At 35.5% G+C, this 21,116-nt stretch overlaps 1 protein-coding gene across 2 annotated transcripts; it reads right to left on the reverse strand.

Moving 5' to 3' along the window:
• Positions 1-1,590: 1,590 nt before the first annotated feature.
• LOC128231873 (protein unc-93 homolog A-like) lies at positions 1,591-13,919 on the reverse strand. Of its 2 annotated transcripts, none has more exons than XM_052945121.1 (5): positions 13,787-13,919; positions 5,478-6,791; positions 2,762-2,852; positions 2,413-2,589; positions 1,591-2,093 (listed from the first exon to the last, which is right to left on the reverse strand). In XM_052945121.1, exons 2-5 carry the CDS (start codon positions 6,714-6,716, stop codon positions 1,864-1,866), a joined length of 1,737 nt encoding a protein of 578 aa, XP_052801081.1. In that variant the 5' UTR covers positions 6,717-6,791; positions 13,787-13,919; the 3' UTR covers positions 1,591-1,863. The 2 variants fall into 2 exon arrangements, with proteins under 2 accessions (XP_052801081.1, XP_052801080.1); XM_052945120.1 differs by having other exon boundaries at positions 13,737-13,846.
• Positions 13,920-21,116: the final 7,197 nt, after the last annotated feature.

The following is a 21,116-nucleotide window of genomic DNA, read 5'->3' on the forward strand; positions in this document are numbered from 1 at the left end:
ATTAGCAGAGACAATATATTTCACTGACAAGCTATGACTTTTAAATAATGAACCTGTCTTGTCACTTTCTGCAAGGAAAATATCATACATAAATATATAGTGATCAAACACTTGTTGTGAGTTAGGAGTTGAAAACCATGACAATTTAGCGGGTGTCCATATTTCGCAAACTAGACACACCGCTGTTAAAAAGCCAAACTAGAATACACAATCAAATGACTAACAATTATAATATTGCACATGTATTCCAAGAGAAAGAGTGTTTCTCCATATACAATGGAAGCTTGACAAAAATATTTAGTTAAAAAAACGGTATATCTCGGTATCACTCGAGTCGCTGTCCCTCTTTTTTGTTTGATTTATTCTGATGCCTAATATACCCTTGTTTAAGGTATAAGCATAAGAAAACCAAAAAAAAAACAAAAAAACTTGTGAACGTTTTACATATGCATACATCAGTGAAGCAAAAGCTTAATTAGTGTACAGTTTTAGCCCATAATGCTAAGCTAAACTATTTTATTTCCGATGTAAACAAGGTTGTTCTGCTCCATTGAACTGGAACGCTCTGATGCCATAATGTAGCCGGTAACATCTGTACGAGATCGATATAGGAAAATGACATATATATGCATTTATATAGTAAAATATAAATGTAATATTTCAATGTTTTCATGTGAAAACGTGTGGGTATGTTTTTTTTAATCCTTTGCAGCATTTGTCTTCTCTTGACGTCATGTTAGGTTAGGTTGGCATGAGGCTACTGGGCTTATACCTATTTGTGGAAAGTACAGGGATTTCGAGTTTCAAATGGAAGGTTTCAAAGAGCTCATTCGAGACCTCCTTATATGAAAAGCTTCTTTATAAAGATTTTTCTCTCAAAAACTAAATCATCTCTTTATACGTGTATGTCTGGAAACACGAGCTTAAATGACTTGATGTGTTCTTTACGCGGAGCAGAGTTATCTTTTGCTTCACGGATTTTCGAGATTGGGCGCTTATATTGATATCCACTCTTTTACCTGAAATATGCTGGTTTCATTACAATAAAAAAGTATAGAAATGCAGGATTAGACAGCATGTATGTCATGGCTATATTGTTTCGGTCTATTGGTTAACGTGTACGAAGTACAGATTCAGTTTGGAAGAATAAGTTTGATATTATGATAATTAAACAATGGAAAATATTTTATAGTACTTTGAGAATCTTGTCTAACAATGTTCACACCTGGGACAGCCAGGATGGAGTTAGACGTATTGTGTTTTATAATTTAAGAGCAATGAGTAAATATAAAAAGCAAAAGGATTATTTCGTGAAGGCTGACATGGTGTAATGTAACAAAAATGCGCTTTTAACAGAATGGCGCCCCTCTCTTATTTTACTTTTAAATTATACTTATGAACACCTGGTTGAACGTTGTACCTTGAGCCTTAACAGTACCAGATATGGCCTAGATTGTACAACACAATAACAAACCATGTATGCTAAACATTTTTACGGGGCAATAAGAAGTTCCGTTCAACAGATTTCTTTAATTAAATTTAAAGGGTTGTGAAATATTCTTTAGAGGTTGCTGGTTTAACAAAATAAAATATTCATTAACCGTATATTTGGATTATACTTGTAAAATAGTTAACAACAATAGCAAAAACAGACAAAATAAACAACACAGTTCAGCATCATATAAAACAAAGATACAACATAAACGACATTCAATATCTCTTTTAGGTATAATACTATATTAATCTCCCAGCAGTAAACAATATAATACAAGACTAACACTGTGTAGTTCCGATGTCAGCTGCAGGAGATGTCATGGGGCAAATATGGCTTTGCAATCATGGTAACCAAGTTCTGTTTGCTCCTTAAAAGGCAACAATATCTTTAATATGCTGACTCTGAAGTTGGACTTTCATTTCAATGATACTGTACATACAGAGAGCGAGGAACAACATTCCCGCCAATATGTACACTTTCGTCTGCACACAAAGGAAAAACGAATATCCGAATGAAACTGCACATCCGGTTGCGTAAAACATCCTGTAGGAAGCGAACGCTGCTTCTTGTTTGTCCACGAATAAAACTCCAAATAAAGCTGCAATATATGTAAAATCACGCACATTTAAACGGTAAACATGAAAACTGGTGTTGTTGACAGTAAAGTTAAATGGTATGACATGTTCGTGAGTCTCTTCATAACATATTTATCTGCATAGAAATAGTTTCAACAATAGAAAAAAACATGAAGAAAATAAAGCAACTCAAACAAATAAACTTAAACGACATCATGTTTGCGAAAAAACGTATTTAAGTCTACATTTTTGGCAAAGATTAAAAACGAAAAAAAAGATATGACGTAAACAAAAGATAAAATTTACATTAAAATTCCAAACAACAAAGAGTTGATTACTCACTGTATGTTTGCGTCTGCCATATGGCATCACAGAGACCAAGACATGCGGACACGACAAAAAAGTTTGGAACATCCCCGGGCTGAGGATTCCACAGCCACAGGACGATCAGCAGGCCCACGTTGAACGTCGCTCCCGCTGTGATGAACGCAAACCTCTTGATGTGTTTTGCAATGCAGCCTAAAGCACGCCAAAACATGGGGCCTTAGCATCACACCATGGTCAATTGGTATTTATAAATGATAAAAACAGCGTTAAATACAATGATAGTATGTTAAATTGTAGCAACAACAACTACGTTAGTTTACGTTTATTTACTGGTAAAGATAGATGATCTGCATTAAATATATACCTATGACAATAGAAGCGAGGGCACTGACTCCACCAAAACACATCATGATGGGCCCCAGACTGTACACTCCCATTGTGCAGGTCACGAATGACTGCAAGTGATAAATGGTATGCTTATTGCAGAGTCATATAATATGCAAATGCGTGAATATTATTTCAGAAGTGCATGACCATGTGTAATTACACATGAGGCCACACCAAATTGATATTTCGTTCCGCGGATTTACCGCTCTTATTTTTTTGAAAATGTAAAAAAAATAAAAAATAAAAATTTGTGCGCCCGCACCTCCATTTTGATCGCCAAGCAGATTTTTTTCAGGTAATAATTTATTAAAAGGCTAAAAATAATCAAGTATAATTTTTCTACTAGTTTTCGTGTTTTTGTAAAGGAAAGTTACCGATGCGTAGTGTTTTTATACTGTATATCGATCGGTTTAGCATGGGTTTCAATAAATTCAATCAAAATGGCGGCTTCCGGTATAAACAATGTGGCTCGAAGTTTGGAAATTAAATCTTATTTTTGACAATAAATATGTTTTGAGCATGCTTGAAGTCATTGTTGATCGTTTCATGCACTAAAGGATCATTATTTAAATCAATCATTATGCAATAAAGCATGTGTATCTGAGACTGGTAGCGATTATATTGCGTAATTAGTGACTCGTTTTGAATGGAAATCGGAATGATCAACTTAGTACTATTTTATTCAAGTCATAATACAAGGGACCAAATTTTAACCTCGTTTCGACGATGCTGAAGATGACAGGTCAACTTAACTGGAACAAGAGTCATTGTTTGGTCCAAATTGATGTATCAGGCTCATTTTTGATCAAATTCTAACAAAACAACAGTTTTGAACAAATATCTTTTCACAAATAGCGATATAAACACTGGTCCGGATATACTTCAACATAAGTAAACCTAAGTTTATCACCTTATATTTTGTTTTTATTTGCAGCATAATCCGGGATTGTAATGCACTTGTCAATTGTAACCACTGCCCCACCCACCCCTCGCCCTTGTTCCAGGGGTATACCGGGGACAGCCGAGGCAATGGGCTGTGTTTTTACCTTTCAGGTGGCCCCGCAGTGCCTAGTGAATGAGGTTTTGTCTTCATATTGAAAATAGTCGGGAATGGGCCTCACATAGGTATTAGAGGTTGCGGGGCCATTTGGCAGGGATTTGACCAGCAGTGTGTCCCAGCAGGTCGGGTATTTTACCCGGGTTTTGAGAGACCGGAAGTCAAAGTCCCCGCTATTCCGGACTCAGGGGGGTGGGCATATACAATTGGCTGGTGCATAAAAACATCTAAATAACCCAAAAAAGTACTCTGAAAAATACCCTTGTTCTTTTTGTTTTAATAAGCACATGTCATTGCATTTCCTGTGATATTAAAAACAAACTTTAGTCTATGTTATATGGAGTCTGATGTTTGATGATGCCTGTGTAGGTGATCATTTTTTACAAATCCAAAATCAATCCCAAGTTATGTCTAAATACAGTTGCATATGATGTTAAACTGATTCAGGTAGATTTATGTAAGTCGTTTTAAACTTTTTTCTAAAAGCAGGGTTATTTATTATTATGAATGACCGTCATATTAAAGTACGTTTTAATTATATAAGAAATTAGATTTATCCATATAATGTTTGTACTAAACACGGATGAATAAATAGTATGTATTCCGACATTTTCCAAATGTCCATAAGAGGTTCAGTTCAAGATGGCATTAAAATGGGTTTAAGGGCAATTATTTTGAACAATCTTTCTTATTTATATTGAGTATAAGGAAATATATATTTTTCGCTCTTCGCTCGCTTCGGTTTTTATGAAAACTGTCAAAATTTTATTGTTATTTTTTTTATCGCTCGCTCGCTCCATCTTTTTTTTGCAAAAATCCGAGGAACTAAACATTAATTTGGTGTGGCCTGACCTTGTTTTATACCGGCAGAGAAGATTGCTATATTACATAATGGTCCAGCAATTTCTCTTGAATATAAGTTTGATAAATTATCATGAAATTATTTCACGATGTAAAGAAGCTAATTGTTGTATACTATTAAAGGGCACACAGGTCGTAAACATGTCAATGACATTTTGACTTCCAGCAGGAGTTCACCATGTTTGCCAATGGCAAAATAATGAAACAAATGGCTGTACATTGATGTTTGTAGACTTCCATGAAGAAGAAACAGCACGACAGCTAGGATTACTGCTACACTGTATATCCAAAACAATTTAAAACATTTGCTAATAAAATATATTCCTTATATTTATTGTAGAAAGCCCCATTACTATCCAGGAGATAAAATTTAACAGGCAAACCTTTCTAACATTAAATATCCGTTTCTAATATGTAAAAGTAATACTCTGACTCTGATAAGATATAAGTGCATGCATGTCCTCGATAGCTGAATGTAGCCAGGTAAATATGACACGAATCATACGAATACTACGAATTTATCAGATAACGCCGTGTTTCGGTAGTGGACATGTCTGCACAGTTTCCTATATACATTTATGAAAATATACGGATCTTAAATCTGTAAATATACAAATGCTTTAAATGGGCATCATAATTCGTTAAATTTAATGTTCTGTATTATTTTTACGACTTTCGACAGTTCCTATGAAAGTTTTGTATTCAGACCCCCTATAGTTACAGGAAAAATAAGTTAACTTATAAGTTAAATATAATGTAATACTAGTAAAATTACCTTGGTGAAATCTCCAAAGATAAATCCCTGTTCCAGACCGACAAAGAGAACAAGAGGGATCAGCAGCTGGCACCGGGAATCTTTCAGCATGTGTATGGTTGATAGAAAAAGTTCCTTTACCGTGATTTTCAGGTCGTTGTTGATTCTTTTTGAACCAACGTCTCCATCAAGCAGTGCAATAAGAATAACCACAGCCATTGTGCCGCAGCCTAGATATATACCCAGCAGCATGAATTTAATGTCTTCTGGTATTTCGGTTTCATGAAAATATGGGTTACTGTTTATGTCGTACATTTCCCCGTCATTTATGAACTCGTTAACATCGCAGGTAAGTGACCCACAAACGCAATGCATTGACATATTTTGTGGATTCGATTCGATGGTAGTAAAGTTCCCTGGTGTCAAAAAATTATTTGTATTCTCATCTACAAAACGCAGTGTCTGGTTACTTGATAAGACTAATGTTGTGATCAAATTTCCCCAGATGTAGCTACTTCTGTAGAAAGCACAGAATATTCCCATAAACTTATTAACGACGCTCTCTTGGTCTAACACCAGTGCGTGATTAGCGTACGTTAACGCGACTGTAGTAACGTATGTCATCTGTGCAGCCATCAATGGACCTCCCAGCAGACCTAGCAGCAGACCAAGAGGTATCAGAAGAAATTGACTCGGGTAAAAGTTCCCCGCAAAATAACCTGTGAACAGTATGAACGCCGCTATCATTGTCCATTTGGTTGTAATTGTGTTTATTATAAGAGGTGCTAACAGGCATGATACAACAGTCGTTGAGTATATACAGCTAATTGAAACAACACCTATTCCTCCATCAGGGTTCATGATGCTTTGAAGGCTAAGAATGGACACAAAGGCGGTGTGAACAAACATGAATGACAGCCCCAATACAATTATATTCTTGTATGCTTTTCTCTCTGTCATCGCTCTAATTGATCTATTATTGCTTGAATCCTGTGGTAGGGCGGCGTAGTAGTTCACTAGGTTGTACGAATGAATAGTACTTCTTCGGCGATTTTTGTTTAAGCTTAGAGCGTCAAGACTGGGAATTGATGTGTTACCGTGGTAACCAACACTGACGCGTGGTGACCCTGGATAGCACGTAATGCTGACACGAGGTGTACCGGGATAGCGGGATTCCGCGTTGGTAGGACTGATGTAAAGTCGATCACGGGTGATTGTGCTTGAGTCAGAGCGATCATCCTGGGACACGTGGACTGCCATCTCTCCGGGTTATAAAACCGCACGTTTAACAAAATAAACTCGTCAACTGATGCCAAAACATTTTTGAAGGTTTCTCTGAAATTGTAAAGACACGTTTTATTAACGAACTACGACATTTATGACATTACGACACACACAGTTTTCATTAATCAATCAGAATTGTATTAATTGTAGTTTACTGGACTTTTTACTGTTTTCGTGTTGTTGTTCTTTAAAAATCAAACAGTATTGTAAATAGCCAAAACATAATATAAACTTTAAAGGGTCAACGACCATATGCAACATGGTTTGATTCTTAAATTTGTTCGGTACTTTGCATTAATATATGGGTATGGTGGCTCTAAATGAATAATGCTGTGAAACGAAGGGAAATGCGTGGATGTAAAATCAGTTAAGGCCGTTTAAGTTAATTCGTTAAACATCAAACACACTTCATAATTGATTATCTTTAACATGTTTGCCACCATATTGCCAACGTAACATTATATTGCGTCTGTTTCAAACATTAAGAATATGAGAGACATCCAGTAGGCATTGCAAATGCAACAATGAGAGTGATACTGGTCTAGTGTACGAGGTGTCCACCTTTCACCTAAACCCAAGAGTCTGTGTGTGTGTTCGAGTCCCAACAGGGGTATGTTCTCATGGCCTCTCAGAAAGGACACAGTTTTGGTTTCTAACAAACCATATAATTTAGTTTATATTTATTTGGTTTAAGTAATAACATTGATTATGGCTGTATTAGTGTTGTATACTTATGATATGGAACCACATATAATTGGAATGTGTCGATCGCCTTTACAACACGTTGTTGTATAAGTGTTTGTCTAATGCCATTGACATGTTTATTATCTGCGTACATGTGGGCTACGAAAACTTGGCAATGACATTCCATCAACGGCAGATATCCCCATAAGACTATAAATCTGATGACAGTTACGTTCCATTGCGAACCGAACGCCCCGGGTATGTGAACAAAATGTCTAAACAGATTACGCAACATCATATAGCAAAATATGATATAAAGATTATTATTTCTTAGCATTTTATTCTGTCATTCTGCATTCTCTCGTCGATCCTGCCTCAAGTGCTGTTTAAAATAATAGCTTAATTGTCTTTGGAGAATGATTCTAATAAACAATAGGATATATACACCAAATGCAGATGTATGTTTTGTATTTGATTTAGAGAAACACTTATCGCAAACAATATAAAATGAATGTTTCCTGAATTACTTCATAGATATCTGGGTTCAAACGAGGGCGATACCTGTTTGAACTTCTACAGTGGTAAATTGAAGTGCACCATGGTAATTGGTACATTTTACCTTTTGATTTTACGGAGGGTAATATCCTTTGTTTCAATGCAACACTGCAATATATTTTTTTGACCGAAGGAACATTATTAGTATGAGTTTTATGAGTATTGTGACGATTGAAACACATTTTTTGCACTTTTTTATGGAAAAAAGCGAGCGCGTCTCCTCTGACGTCATGACGCGCACTTATTTTAATCACATTCATATTCATACAGATCCAAAGAACATACATTAATATTTATGCGGAAAAGTTAAGATTTGTTCGATTGACGCATTGTTTCGCCTGACCCATTTTCCATGGTGGGGTTAAAAAATTCTGTCACCTGGTATGAAACACCTTTATGCAGAATATAAGTATATTGCATGTGTTTTCGGTGCAGATGGAAAATTCTGACCTGAGTGTCAATGCCGTTTTTAATTCCGTCCACTGATACGCCTTGTAGTAAACTTTAAACCCGTATGTCTTGACCAAAACAAATGTTTCAGATTTTTTTAGGAGAACCAGCCGCCTGGATAGCTCAGATTGTTTGAGCGCCGTGGTAGTGTAGTTTTTTAACCCATGAAACAGGGATTGGCAGCGATCAAATTGTTTACTAAAAAATTCCGGATATGTCTGTTTGTTAACTATCAGATCAGGAAGAGCTTAGATGCAGTAGACAGTTGGTTTTGTTTACACCATCTGATACGATCAACTGGAAAAAGCTGGAAAAGCTCCCTGACCCGACTAAGAAAATTCACCGGCGAATTCATCGTCACCAGATGAGAGTATTGGGGTGGACAAAATAACAAGCTAAGCCTATTCAGGACGGAAAGTCAAAGTCTACTGCAGCTGACAAATTGCACAAGAAACACATGAATATAGGTATTTACTAGGATACTGAATGTATCTTTTGATATTTGCAATTCACTTAGAAAGATCAGTTGCAACCCAAATAGTCTTGTATAGACTGAGAACGCCTAGAAATTACCTTACATGTTTTGATTGGGCGCTATTCCTAAACTTTGTGTTGCGGCAACTTAATGGTATTTTATGAAAGACTTGCAATGTAGATTTTTTTCTTAAATTTGTAACCCAGATCTGAGGCGTCATTTTCTTCCTGGTATGCGGTTACAAACTTTTATTACCGCAATGACAGGAACCACATAGAGGCACTTGTCAGTGTGGATGAAGAATTGAGAAGCAGCGCTATTCCCCGAAGAAAGCCCATGCCATAACACCGTGTTTGTCCCTGAGGTAATTCATTGCGGAGCAGATATGGAGGCCACCTACATCTCAGGTATGTGATATTCACTATCTTGGTTTAATTTAGTTTAGCTATAAATGTGGAAACATATATTAACTTCAAAACAGCATGTAAATTTATGAAGTTGAAACCAATATTGAACTTTCAGTCTGTTTAATATGTTTTAATTGAACATCAGAGATCCACCGAAAAAATCTTAGATACTATCATTCGTCTTGCCCGTTTAATGAATTAATTGCTAATTGCTTTCGTAGCAAAATCAAAATGGACTCCTAGTGAGAATATCGAATACAAACTTATATCTCATTGTGAAATTAATGACAAGCAATAACCAATTGCAGATTGATATACAGTAAAGTATTTGCGTGCCTTTTCCGCAATAAGTCTTCTAGCTCACTCTTGAACATGCTTTAAACGGTATTTCTACCATGAAGGGTTCTTTACAAGGAGCAGCTGGTTACACGTGCTAGGCCGAAATCATCATCTCTGTGGTAATTACGGTTTATCAGCGACTTCATTTTCCCATACTCGAGGATCGTGGAAATTTGTTTTTCCAATAAAATATTAATCATGTTTGTCTGTGAAACTACCCACACTAAAAAAATAAGCGTTTCTTGTCCAAACTACTGATTAAAGCACGTTTTGATGGAATAAACAAGAGACATCACTGACGAATCAACTTCCATAAAGGGAGTATAAATTCTAAAACACACAAGCGCCAGGGAGACACTGTCACCATCATTCTTCTTCGGGCTTTAATCAATTTTCCCCACAGAACTCATACGAAGCTTTCTAATATTCATAGCTCCTGTGTCCAGAGATTATAAGTATCTTCCATGGCCGAGAGTGTAAGATAGGTTCATTCCGACCCGAGCGTATGGTGTTTTGCGGAAACGATGTTTACTGAGTTTCCGCAAAACATCCTGCGCGAGGGTCAGGATGAACCTATCTTACACGAACGGCTATGGTAGATGCTTTTTCTCCCACCTCAGTTAAACAGAATAAAGTAAAAATGTATTTTGTGCTTAGTGAAAAAGTTGCGTATAGATATGCGATAATACGTGGTTGTCATGGATATGCGCGTAGTGATTCAGCTTATGTTAATACTCAGATCGCTCTTTCAATAGTTGTAAGGAAAGTGAAGCACTATTCTTAAAAGGTGCGTGAACACTGTTTTATGGTGACATTTGAAGCGAGAAATAATTATTTATCGTTCTAAATATTGCCACAAGACAAGGTTTCCACGATGCTACAGACGACAGTCTTCAACAAGGGAGGTAATTACAATGTGATGACCATTAAAAAGGAGTTCCATACGGGCATTTATCTTCACCCGTGGGCAAACATGGTTAAATTATTGGATCTACTTATCTGGGGTGGGAGAAGTTTGTACCTAATAAAACGTAACAATCATCTCTAAATGTGTGATATATAAATATCGTTGCTTATACGTGGCTTAATGATTAGATATAGATGTATTACGCTGTCAGTTAAGAGTATATATACGGCGTACATAAATTTACGGTTATTTACAGAGATTTATCAGTGAAATATAATTACAGTGAAAAATAAAATTGATAATTTTCACTGTTTCGAAATTTAAGCCCGCTCTCAGTTCCAAATCAAACGTCAGCGTGCACAGGGCTGGGATGCCATTTCAACGACGTCATTTCCGATTTTTTTCTAAATGTAACATCCTTATAAGGCATATAATTGAAAGAAAACTTGTTTGTTTCAGTGTAAGATTGCAAAAAAAGTCCACCTTTTGAACATTTACTGAAATAGTTCACTCGTGGTAACGCCACTCTTGAAATGCAATTTTAGTGCACCGATCGGTTATATATATAACAGCCTTACAATGAAGCAAACACTCAGCTTCTATATCCTTTCTGCAACATACTAAAGTTTTGATTTTAGTAAGATCAAAAATAATAAATTTACAGTAAAAAGGAATTATAGATTGGTTGCATGGCCACACTATGTATGCCAGCGTATTGCAAAGAGGTTTCTTATTCCATCGGCGAATGGAACAGTATAAACAAGAGTTGAAACTGCAGGGACAATTCCAGTAGATAAGAACGTTTAAGGGCAGCTGTTTAAAAAAGCAAAACACACACAAGACAATACACACACTTTAGTCTACTTTGTAATTGCCATACCCAGTCACTCCAAATAAACCAATCAACCATTCTAACTTCAACATTAAAGTATTTAGATGAATATACTGTAAAGTATTGGAGTCTCTTTTCAGCAATAAGGCTTCTAACTCTTGTACATGCTGTATACGACCATGAAGGGTTCTCTACAATGAGCAGCTGGTTACACATGCAAGGCCGAAATCATCATCTCTCTGGTATTTACGGTTTATCAGCGACTTCATTTTCCCATACTCAAGGATCGTGGAAATTTGTTTTTCCCAATAAAATATAAATCATGTTTATCTGTGAAACTACACACGCTTTCAGAGAACATGCGTTTCTTGTGCAAATTACTGATTAAAGCACGTTTGGATAAGTCATGGGAAGAAACAAGAGACATCACTGACGAAACATCAACTTCAATAAAGGGAGTATAAAATCTAAAATACACAAGCGCCATGGAGACACTGTCACCATCATTTTTCTTCGTGCTTAAATCAATTTTCCCCCACAGAACTCATACGAAGCTTCCTAATATTCAAAGCTCATGTGTCCAGAAATGTTTGTATCTAATAAAACGTAACAATTATCTCTAAATGTGTATGATCTATAAAGAATGGGGGTTAATACGTCGCTTAATGACTTTATATAAATGAATAACGCGCATCAGGGCTGTCAATCAAGAGTATATATAGGGCGTATATACGTTCATATATTATTGTCGGTTATTTATAGAGATTCGTCTGTGAAATAAAACGACCGTGAAATATAAAATTGATATTTTTTCACTGTTTTGAAATTTAAGCCCTCTCTCACTTCCAAATCAAGCAGTGCTTGAATGCAATTTCAATGACACCATTTCCGACATCATTTAAATACCCTTATAAGGCCTTTTATTGAGAAAAAATATGTTGTTTCAGTGTAAGATCACAATATATTCCCCCTCCTGAACATCTAAAGTAATAGTTCACTCGTGGTTATGCCACTCGATAAATGCAGCTCTTAGTTCACCGATCGGTTAAATATATAACAGCCTTACAATGAAGCAAATACTCAGCTTCTATATCCTTTCTGAAACATACAAATGTGTTGACTTTAGTAAGATCAAAATTTATAAAAAAACATATATTTACAGAATAAAGAAATTATAGATTTTGAGACTTCACTATGTATGTCAGCGTGTTGCAAAGAGGTTTTCTTATTCCATCTGCTACAGTGCTAACGAAGAATGGATCAGTGACAAACAAGAGTTGAGACTACGGGGACAATTCTAGTAGCTAACAAAGTTAACAAGGCAACTGTTCAAACAAGCAAAACACACGCAAGATAACACATACACTTTAATTTCTATACCCGGCCCAGTCACTCTATATAAACCAATCAACCATTCTGACTTTAAAATTAAAGTATGTGCGTGCCGTTTTCATTAAGAGGTCTGCTGTCACCTTAAACCTCCAATGAAGGGTCCTCTACAAGAAGCAGCTGGTTACATATGCCAGGGAAATCATCATCTCCCCGGTTATTGCGATTTATCAGGGACCTCATTTTCCTGTACCGTAGGACTGCGGAAATTTGTTTTTCTCAATAAAATATAGATAATGTTTACCTGTTAAACTCTTTCTGTGAGCACGTCGTGTTTCTTTTGTTTCTTGTGCAAATTACTGGTAAGTTAATTTAGTCATCGGCCATAGGAAGAAACAGGAAATAATTCACTTCCACAAAAATCAGTCACTCTAAACGAGCAAATCAACCACTCTGAATTTTTAACTAAAGTCAATCATTAACATATATATACCATATTAAATGTGAACGTACGATGTTAAACTTCAGTCTAAAGTGTTGATAACGTTACAAAACATATAATATTATATAAAAGCAAAATAATACCTACACAAGTTAATTTAGTGTCAGTTTGGTTTGTTTTTATTATCGGTTGCAAAATATATTTAATTCTTAAATACCTGGGAACGTTTGCAGATGGCTGATATTAATCTTTACTGGAAAATGTTCTAAGCACGAAGTAATTAAACTATTTTTAGGATGAAGTAATTCTATTGAAGAAAATGGCTGGTGTTTCAGCGTTTCTGCCAAATCTTACATTAACATCGAAATAAAAAATGTGCGAGTTTTGTTTCATTTGAATATGTTTCCATAGAGAGCAGCAATTTCTCAATTATATAATTGAACAAGTATGTTCAAGAATGAGTTTACAAACGTAACTGCTGATCAACTTGATGTAAACATTTAAGATAATACAGAGAGCATCAATCAATATTGAAAATGTAAACACATAGTTGAAATAAAACAATACGCTTCTTACCTCTCGAGAGAGATTCATGGCAATTCCTATGCAAAATAAATGCTAACTACCTTTCTGTTAAGCCGAGCGAGAATCAGATGGAATCCTCCTCACAGAACAATCGATTGCAGTGTTGGGAGTGACTGGTTGGCTGTATGCGGGAATCCAAGAGAGATATCGGAATTCTGCGCTCCAACATCTCGCTAGCATACCCTTAGAGATTTAAATGAATCCTATTTTTCAAGCGGTCCTCAAGAGATAACTACATAATCAAAATTTAGTTGAAATGTTTTTGATAACAATTACCCATGCCAGACTACTGCTTCAATAGCCCCAACAACGCAAGTAAAATTGGTGTTGTTCAGTAAAACAAGTAACGTTAACAAAACACGTAAAAACGGTTCATGACAATTATGCAATAGTATAAATGTGCTCAAATAAAAATCGTCTATTTGATAAAGACCAAGAGAATCTTATTTGACAGAAACCTTAAAACTACATTGTTTCCATTCAATACGAGTTTTCGAATTGCGCAAATTTTACACTTTTTCTAAAATGGTTTGAAAACAATCCATATAACCGGAGCCGCATATCTAAAATAGTTTTTTTGTAGGTTTTACTTCAGGTATCTGCGAAATATGTGTATACCTGAATGAGATATTTGAATTTTCTCCAATATTCATATATAAAAGAACAGGTAATGGTAGGTAATTATAATTTGAAAATTTCTATGGCCATGTTTCGAACTCTTCTTAATCGTAATGTTGGCAATTTTACTCCCTCTCTCTCTCTCTCTCTCTCTCTCCCTAAAAGATATTCATTGGATATTTTATAATCATTGCATACAAATCTTAGAGCCTGTATCTTTTCCATTTTGGTAACATTTGTGTAAGAGCAAAAGTGCCACGTTAGTGGGAAAAAGCTAAAAATCGATGGACTGAGGAGGTATGGAAAAGCAGTCTATGTGGTGGCATGTAAGCTTATTTATACCCGCACTCGGGTATTGCCAATTCGGCGAGTGCTCCGATAACGGATTGCTAGTCATTTTAGGATTTTGGAGCATAGTGCGCAGACAGAATATGACCCTGGTTGGAGATACCCTACGTGCTTTAACACCAGTTTATAGCACTGTCACACGGTACCCCCTTTTGATATCCCTCCCGCAAGACGATATGTATTGTTTAAGAGGTGCGGCGGAAAATCGAACCTGCGACACCTGGGTTGACAGTCAAGTGTGTTACCACAAGACCACGGTTCAATCACTCAGAAAACTCACCTACTCTTAATTTATGACCTATTTTCAGAACATTAATTCGAATAGCTGCTTTTTTGCAAATATTCTGTATATGTATGTCAAAATTTAGTTTGTAGTCAGTATCAATGTCACAGTACATAATGGGATCTAGTATGGGAACAAGTATGGTAACAGAGGATACAGTCCTCTACAATTATATTGAGAATAGCATATAGAGTGCATCTTAACATAATTACATAGCTTTGAGGTTATGGTCATACAATCTATTTTAAGTCCCCAGTGGACTCTTGTTTCAGTGAACTCGTGTTTCATTGACCGTTCATAGGCGGCAATCGAATCATTTATCGGTTAAGCTGTTTTGATGCGTTTGCGCTGTTTGTGGTGTTTGTATTTGTTTATGTAGTGTGTTTATGTTTGTGTCTCTAGTTCATTGTCCTTTGAATCCTTACCTTGTGCCACTAATCATGGTTTATGTTTGATTGTTCTACTACTGGGCTTGTATTGTATCATTAAGCAGCTCACATTTAATCGTTGGTGGTATTAAGACGCAGATGTGCGTACATAATAATGAAATTAAATGTAATTATGTGCTATAACTGTATAATACAGGCTTTTACACACAAAATGGTACTCATCTTCATTGTCAACTTGGTAACAACCCATGCATTTACGTTCACTTCGTGAAATAGTATTGCTAGATATTAAAATTCTCTTAAGATATGATATCTTAAGATACTTTCTTGGCTGCATATTCCGATAATCTTCATTCTGGAATGCAATTTTTACTATTTATTACAAGAACAGAACTATTACTTACGGGGAAAACATACGCCGTGCATAGTTAATCTCGGAAATCTGAATTTTCATATTGAACTCTTAAACCCTATCTCAGACTCTCTTAGTTTAAACACTCTGGAAGAAAGTTTTTCAATCTTTAAAGTGTGTTACGCTATTCATGTCCCTTGTTTCCAGTGTAAATAATTATGTTTTGAGTTGACAAGTAACTTTTGAAGAACATGTATCAAACAACTTCTATGTCAAATAAAAATAAATTAGTTAAATCAATTTGAATCTTTTACAAAACTGAATTGTTTCTTGGCAGAAAATCCCTTTCCTCAATATTTACCAGAAAAGTGGTTCTTTAACGCCCATTTGCCTTTGTCCAAATCCATGTTCAGTGTCAGTTTATGGAATAAACTTTAGAGTATACAGCGGAAGCTGATTGTATTTTGAGATATATGATTAAGCTCTGTTCAAATTAAGTGACCGTTCGATTTTAAAAATCATCATTGTTATTTCTCAACAGCCCATGTACTTGCTAGATCACTGGAGAAGTGTCATTAGAATAACCCCACGGGAAATTGAAACTTTGTGTCAGACCTTTTTTATGTTCTGTAGTGGAAAAACACAATACAATATAACTGCTCTCGAGCTGTCATTGAGGGTGTTAAGTTTATCAAGGAGCAGTGTTGTTCGTTCAGTTAAAATGAAAAGCTTTGCAAATATCGCAGCCGTTTAGGAGTTGTCGATGGAATAGAGAATGATTTAATAGTCAAATGCTGAAATATTGCAAAAAAGGAAAATATTTATCACGATATGATCTGTTTGCCACCTACATCATCCATGTCGCCATTGTTCAAGTGTATCTATAACTCCACATTTGAATTCGTGAGCAAATTCATATCAAACACGTGTTCAAAAATATTTAGCTGTTTTTCTAGCATTTGTCACCCAGTTAAAAAATCCTTTATTTCCATCAACTAGTACTTGTAAATATATACAGACATGGAAGTGATAATTGTAACATATAAAAACTGATTGCAAAACGTCAAGTGCATTCGTTCTATTTGCATTAGCATAACCCCATAGTTCACAAGAGTATTTAATACAGACATTTAAAAGGCATCGAACATTGACAAACATTATGACAGTTTTAATCATCAATTTTACATTAATGCAATACTGCAGTTTAAGCCTTCGAGCTTTACCCACTAAATACTTCTGATTAAAGGCATAATTACCAGAAAAAAATCATCTTAGTAATTAAAATCTTTTTCTGGCCAGTATAGATCCAGTTTTCGTGTAACAGCAAACGTCTGCGTTTAGGGTTTTACGGAATACAGTGAATTGATGGCTGCTGCCCAACTGTCATCGTGATTGTTTGAGCTTCAAATAGTTTCAGGTAAACAGTTTCAAAATAATAACTCATTTGAAAAAAGTATATCAGGTTTAAAAATTTAATTGCAATGCGGAAAATTATACATGAATTAATGAATATCGTTTGAAAATACACTTTCAATACGTCGTAAACGTAATATTGCTGTTAATAGTACACATGCTACTATATAAATTAACATTTCAGAACAGAAATTCTTTCTCGCAAAATTGATTATCGTTTCCACCCGTGAGATTAACACGGCACGTGAGAGCAGCTATTGCATAATTGTTCAGATTTAGTAGCTGTCACAATAATTTGTTGCCCAAACAAGACTACATTTCATTCAAAGAGACAGAAAATAAATTTACTATGTTTGTGCATGGACTTTCCTGACAACCCTGGTGTACAAGAATAATCAAGCTATAGTTGAGAAGTTTATCGAAAATGTGATTTTATGAAGTTTTCGTTGCAAAACCGGTTATCAATTTTGTGCATGAGCTATTAAACAAATATAGAGCCACACAAACAAATCTCATATTGACCAGGGCGTTGACCATGAAGATCAATGTGTTTTACCTAGAAATGATGATATGTTATGTATTTTATACATCACAGTATAAATCCAGTATACTTTCTGTGTTTTTGTTTTGTTAATCATCTAATGTACGAGTTCAAATATAAAATCAATATTTGGAAGGCGAGCGAAGCAAATACTATTGTTCCAGTCAAACTGCATACGGGGAAATATCTCCATTGCTATAAGCGTTAACTGTTTATTGAAAGAGCGCTTTCTTGTATGTTTCTTGCAGTTCTTGTATGATTTGTTGTTTTGTTATTCGACTTTCGATCTTTCTGCCTCTAAATGTAATTAAAGATGTGTGCTTTCTTCAAAAAACTGTACCACAATTAATACAATTGTTTTAATTTACCGAAAATGAATCGCTGTAAATATTTTAGGACCCGCCAGTCATTTAAAATGTGTGCGTGTTCATACCCGATAACAATCTTGGTATCGGGGTGGGCGTGTACGTTGTACGTGCGTGTGTGTATGTGTGTGTGTGTGTGTGTGTGCGTGTGCGTGTGCGTGTGCTTGTGCTTGTGCGTGTGCGTATGCTTGTGCGTGTGCGTGTGCGTGTGTGTGTGTGTGTTTTTCCCCCTTTTCATTTGTGAACCAAAAGTCTATCTCTATACTAACGGACGATATTAATATCTATTCCGTATTCTCGTGTGTATGTATGAAAGCTGATTACTCGCACTCGGGCCTTGCCCATTTTGCAAATGCTCCGATAGGATTGTTAGTCATTTCAGGTTGTTTTTTAGCATATATGGCACAGACAGAATGTAACCCTGACTAGAGCTACTTCAGTTCTTTAACGTGCAGTAGTGTATAGCACTGTCACACGGGACCCCCTTTTAACGTCCCTCCCGGAAGACGATTAGTATTTTATGGTGCGGCGGGGAATCGAATCTGCGACCCCTGGATTGACAGTCAAGTCTGTATACTCTATCTGTATTCTCTATCATTTGTACTTATATATGGTTACATCATACAACCAACAAAATGGCGCAGCGTCATTGGTCAAGGACTGGTCACGCGGTCACCCCATATGTTTCCATTTTGGTCACTTATCTTTATAACGTACCAAAAGGGCGTATTTTTCCGATTCCGATGAATAAATGAAACATTTATCAAACAGGTTGTCGACGTGATATATAAGTTGCGGGGTTAGAAGCTAGCTGTTACCCGAGATGGTTGCCTTTGCTAAGAATATCCAATATTGGGTCAGCTACTAACCCGTAACTTATATAATATTATGTCCTTTATATCATATATACTTATATTAATGATGTTCATACTTAGTGTATAAGTAAGTGTATAATTTATTTCTCTATGTTTCGCTAAAATTGTTCATTCTCTTGTGCTCTCCAAGTATTGAGAAAATAAATATATCGACTCTGTAGTTGGTAAGACTGTGTTTTTATACAAACATAGCAAACAATTTTAGAAAGACGACTGAAGGTTGTTTATCACGAGAAAGTGACATTGAGACCGATTGTAGGGACGTGAATTGGACAAAATTCGCAGAGGGTATTAACTAACGTTTTGTTCTAAAAATATAAACTGTATGTCTTTCGATATCAGACAAAACGTGCGTGTTTTTTTTTTAATTTGAAAAAAGAAAATCTACATAGTATCTCGTGAGTCCAGGGTCGGACGAACTCGATCTGGCAACAGGAACATCATATAAGCAAACTAGGTAGATGATTTCTAACTGATGCTACGTTTCTAGAGCTACTAGTTTTAGATACGATTAAGATTTTGATAAAATTAAGCTCTAATCGCCATGTTCTAAATAAACCCGCGCACATCGCCGTTCAACTAGGCTTAACGACATAAACATAATGGTATAAACATAGGCGTCGAAAGAGGCTCTGAGATTAACATAGCCGAGGCATCAGTAATGATGAGACGTCGGTCTCGGTGTTCGCACTTATTTGCAGGCAAACTTTCCGTCGCTTAATAACATGCAGATCGATTCTGACGATCGAATCTGTTTATTGTTTTTTTAGAACGCAAAACTATTTTCTGTAGATCGTTGTGCAATCTGCGCTTGCGCTAATTACCTTAAATTGAAAGTTGAGATCGCGTTCAAAGGACAATTGGTGTTTTCGTCATGCACCTAAACTTAAAATAAACGTGTTAAGCAATCGAAGCGTTTTGTTGATATGTATTCTAAACACATATACTGCAGGATTTGTTGTAAGCAGCGTTTATGTACAATATGAACAATAAAACAATCAGATTTTAATTTGGGTCGTGGTTTCTATTGAATGTCATTTTATAGTTTACGTATAGTCTTATAAATGATCCAAGACAGTCATGTCGAAATGAAAACAACCAACTGTTATTGACCGACAAATATGTTCGAACGCCAAAATTATTTAGTTATTTATTACATTGCTGTGATCCCAATTAAACAGAAGTACTCGTAATTCTATTTTACTAAACATCTACATCAACAAAGTAATATTAAAATCCATTCTAAGATATTTCTCGACGAAGATATCATAACAAAGAATCAAGTATTGAAACCCGGTTTGTCTATATTCAATATAGCGGTAACCTATAACTATGGAACATCAAAGGACAGGTTGCATAAGATTTGACGTCAACATCTTATCAGCGGAAATGGTGACGGTGCTATTATTTTGCAATTGACACATGATAAAATATCAGTTATTTCAGTAAGTTGACCCTTTACTTTTCAGCGCTAAAAGTACCGCAGCCATCTGTCTGAAGCGACATAGACAAGACTCGTATTGTTTTTGTTCATTTTCGGCGCGCATGGTACATAATATATCCTCAAAGTCTAGCGAATTGACCTCCCAGTATAATGTTAAAAAATAGTTGTGCAAGGAGGTTGCTTATCTCATATAATATAACTTATAGCTGAATTCCTATTTTGCTCCGGGTTCGATGTTCTTAAAAAAATAGATGCGATAGAATAATATAAAAAATGTTTAAATAAATTGATAGTTTTCACTGATAGATGGCATTGATATTTTGGTTCATGAATTAATGCAATCAGATAAGCATTTCACTGAATATTAATTCTTGAATTTTCATTTATTTTCATGCCAATATTTTTATTTTTTATTTTAATTATAATGTTTATCCCGGTCCTTGTATATTCAATTTGTAAATAAGCTTTAAATATACAAGCGTGAATTTAAAATTTGTGACTCACAGTAATGTTAAAATTTGTTATTTTTTCCCCTATCTTTACATCAAATATTTGAGTTATGAAACCACTGTATACAAAATTGTAAAAAAAGAATATCAAAGAAATAAGTCACAGTTAGTTAAAACCTTGACGAAATAGTTGCGGGTGCAGGAAACTTCGATACTTGTAAGGGGAGGAAACTGCGTAAGGAAATTGCACAACTAGCTCACTTGTAAATTGTTATCTGCTACTCAAAATTGTAC

This window comes from Mya arenaria, chromosome 4, assembly GCF_026914265.1.
Source record: "Mya arenaria isolate MELC-2E11 chromosome 4, ASM2691426v1".
NCBI lineage: Eukaryota > Metazoa > Mollusca > Bivalvia > Myida > Myidae > Mya > Mya arenaria.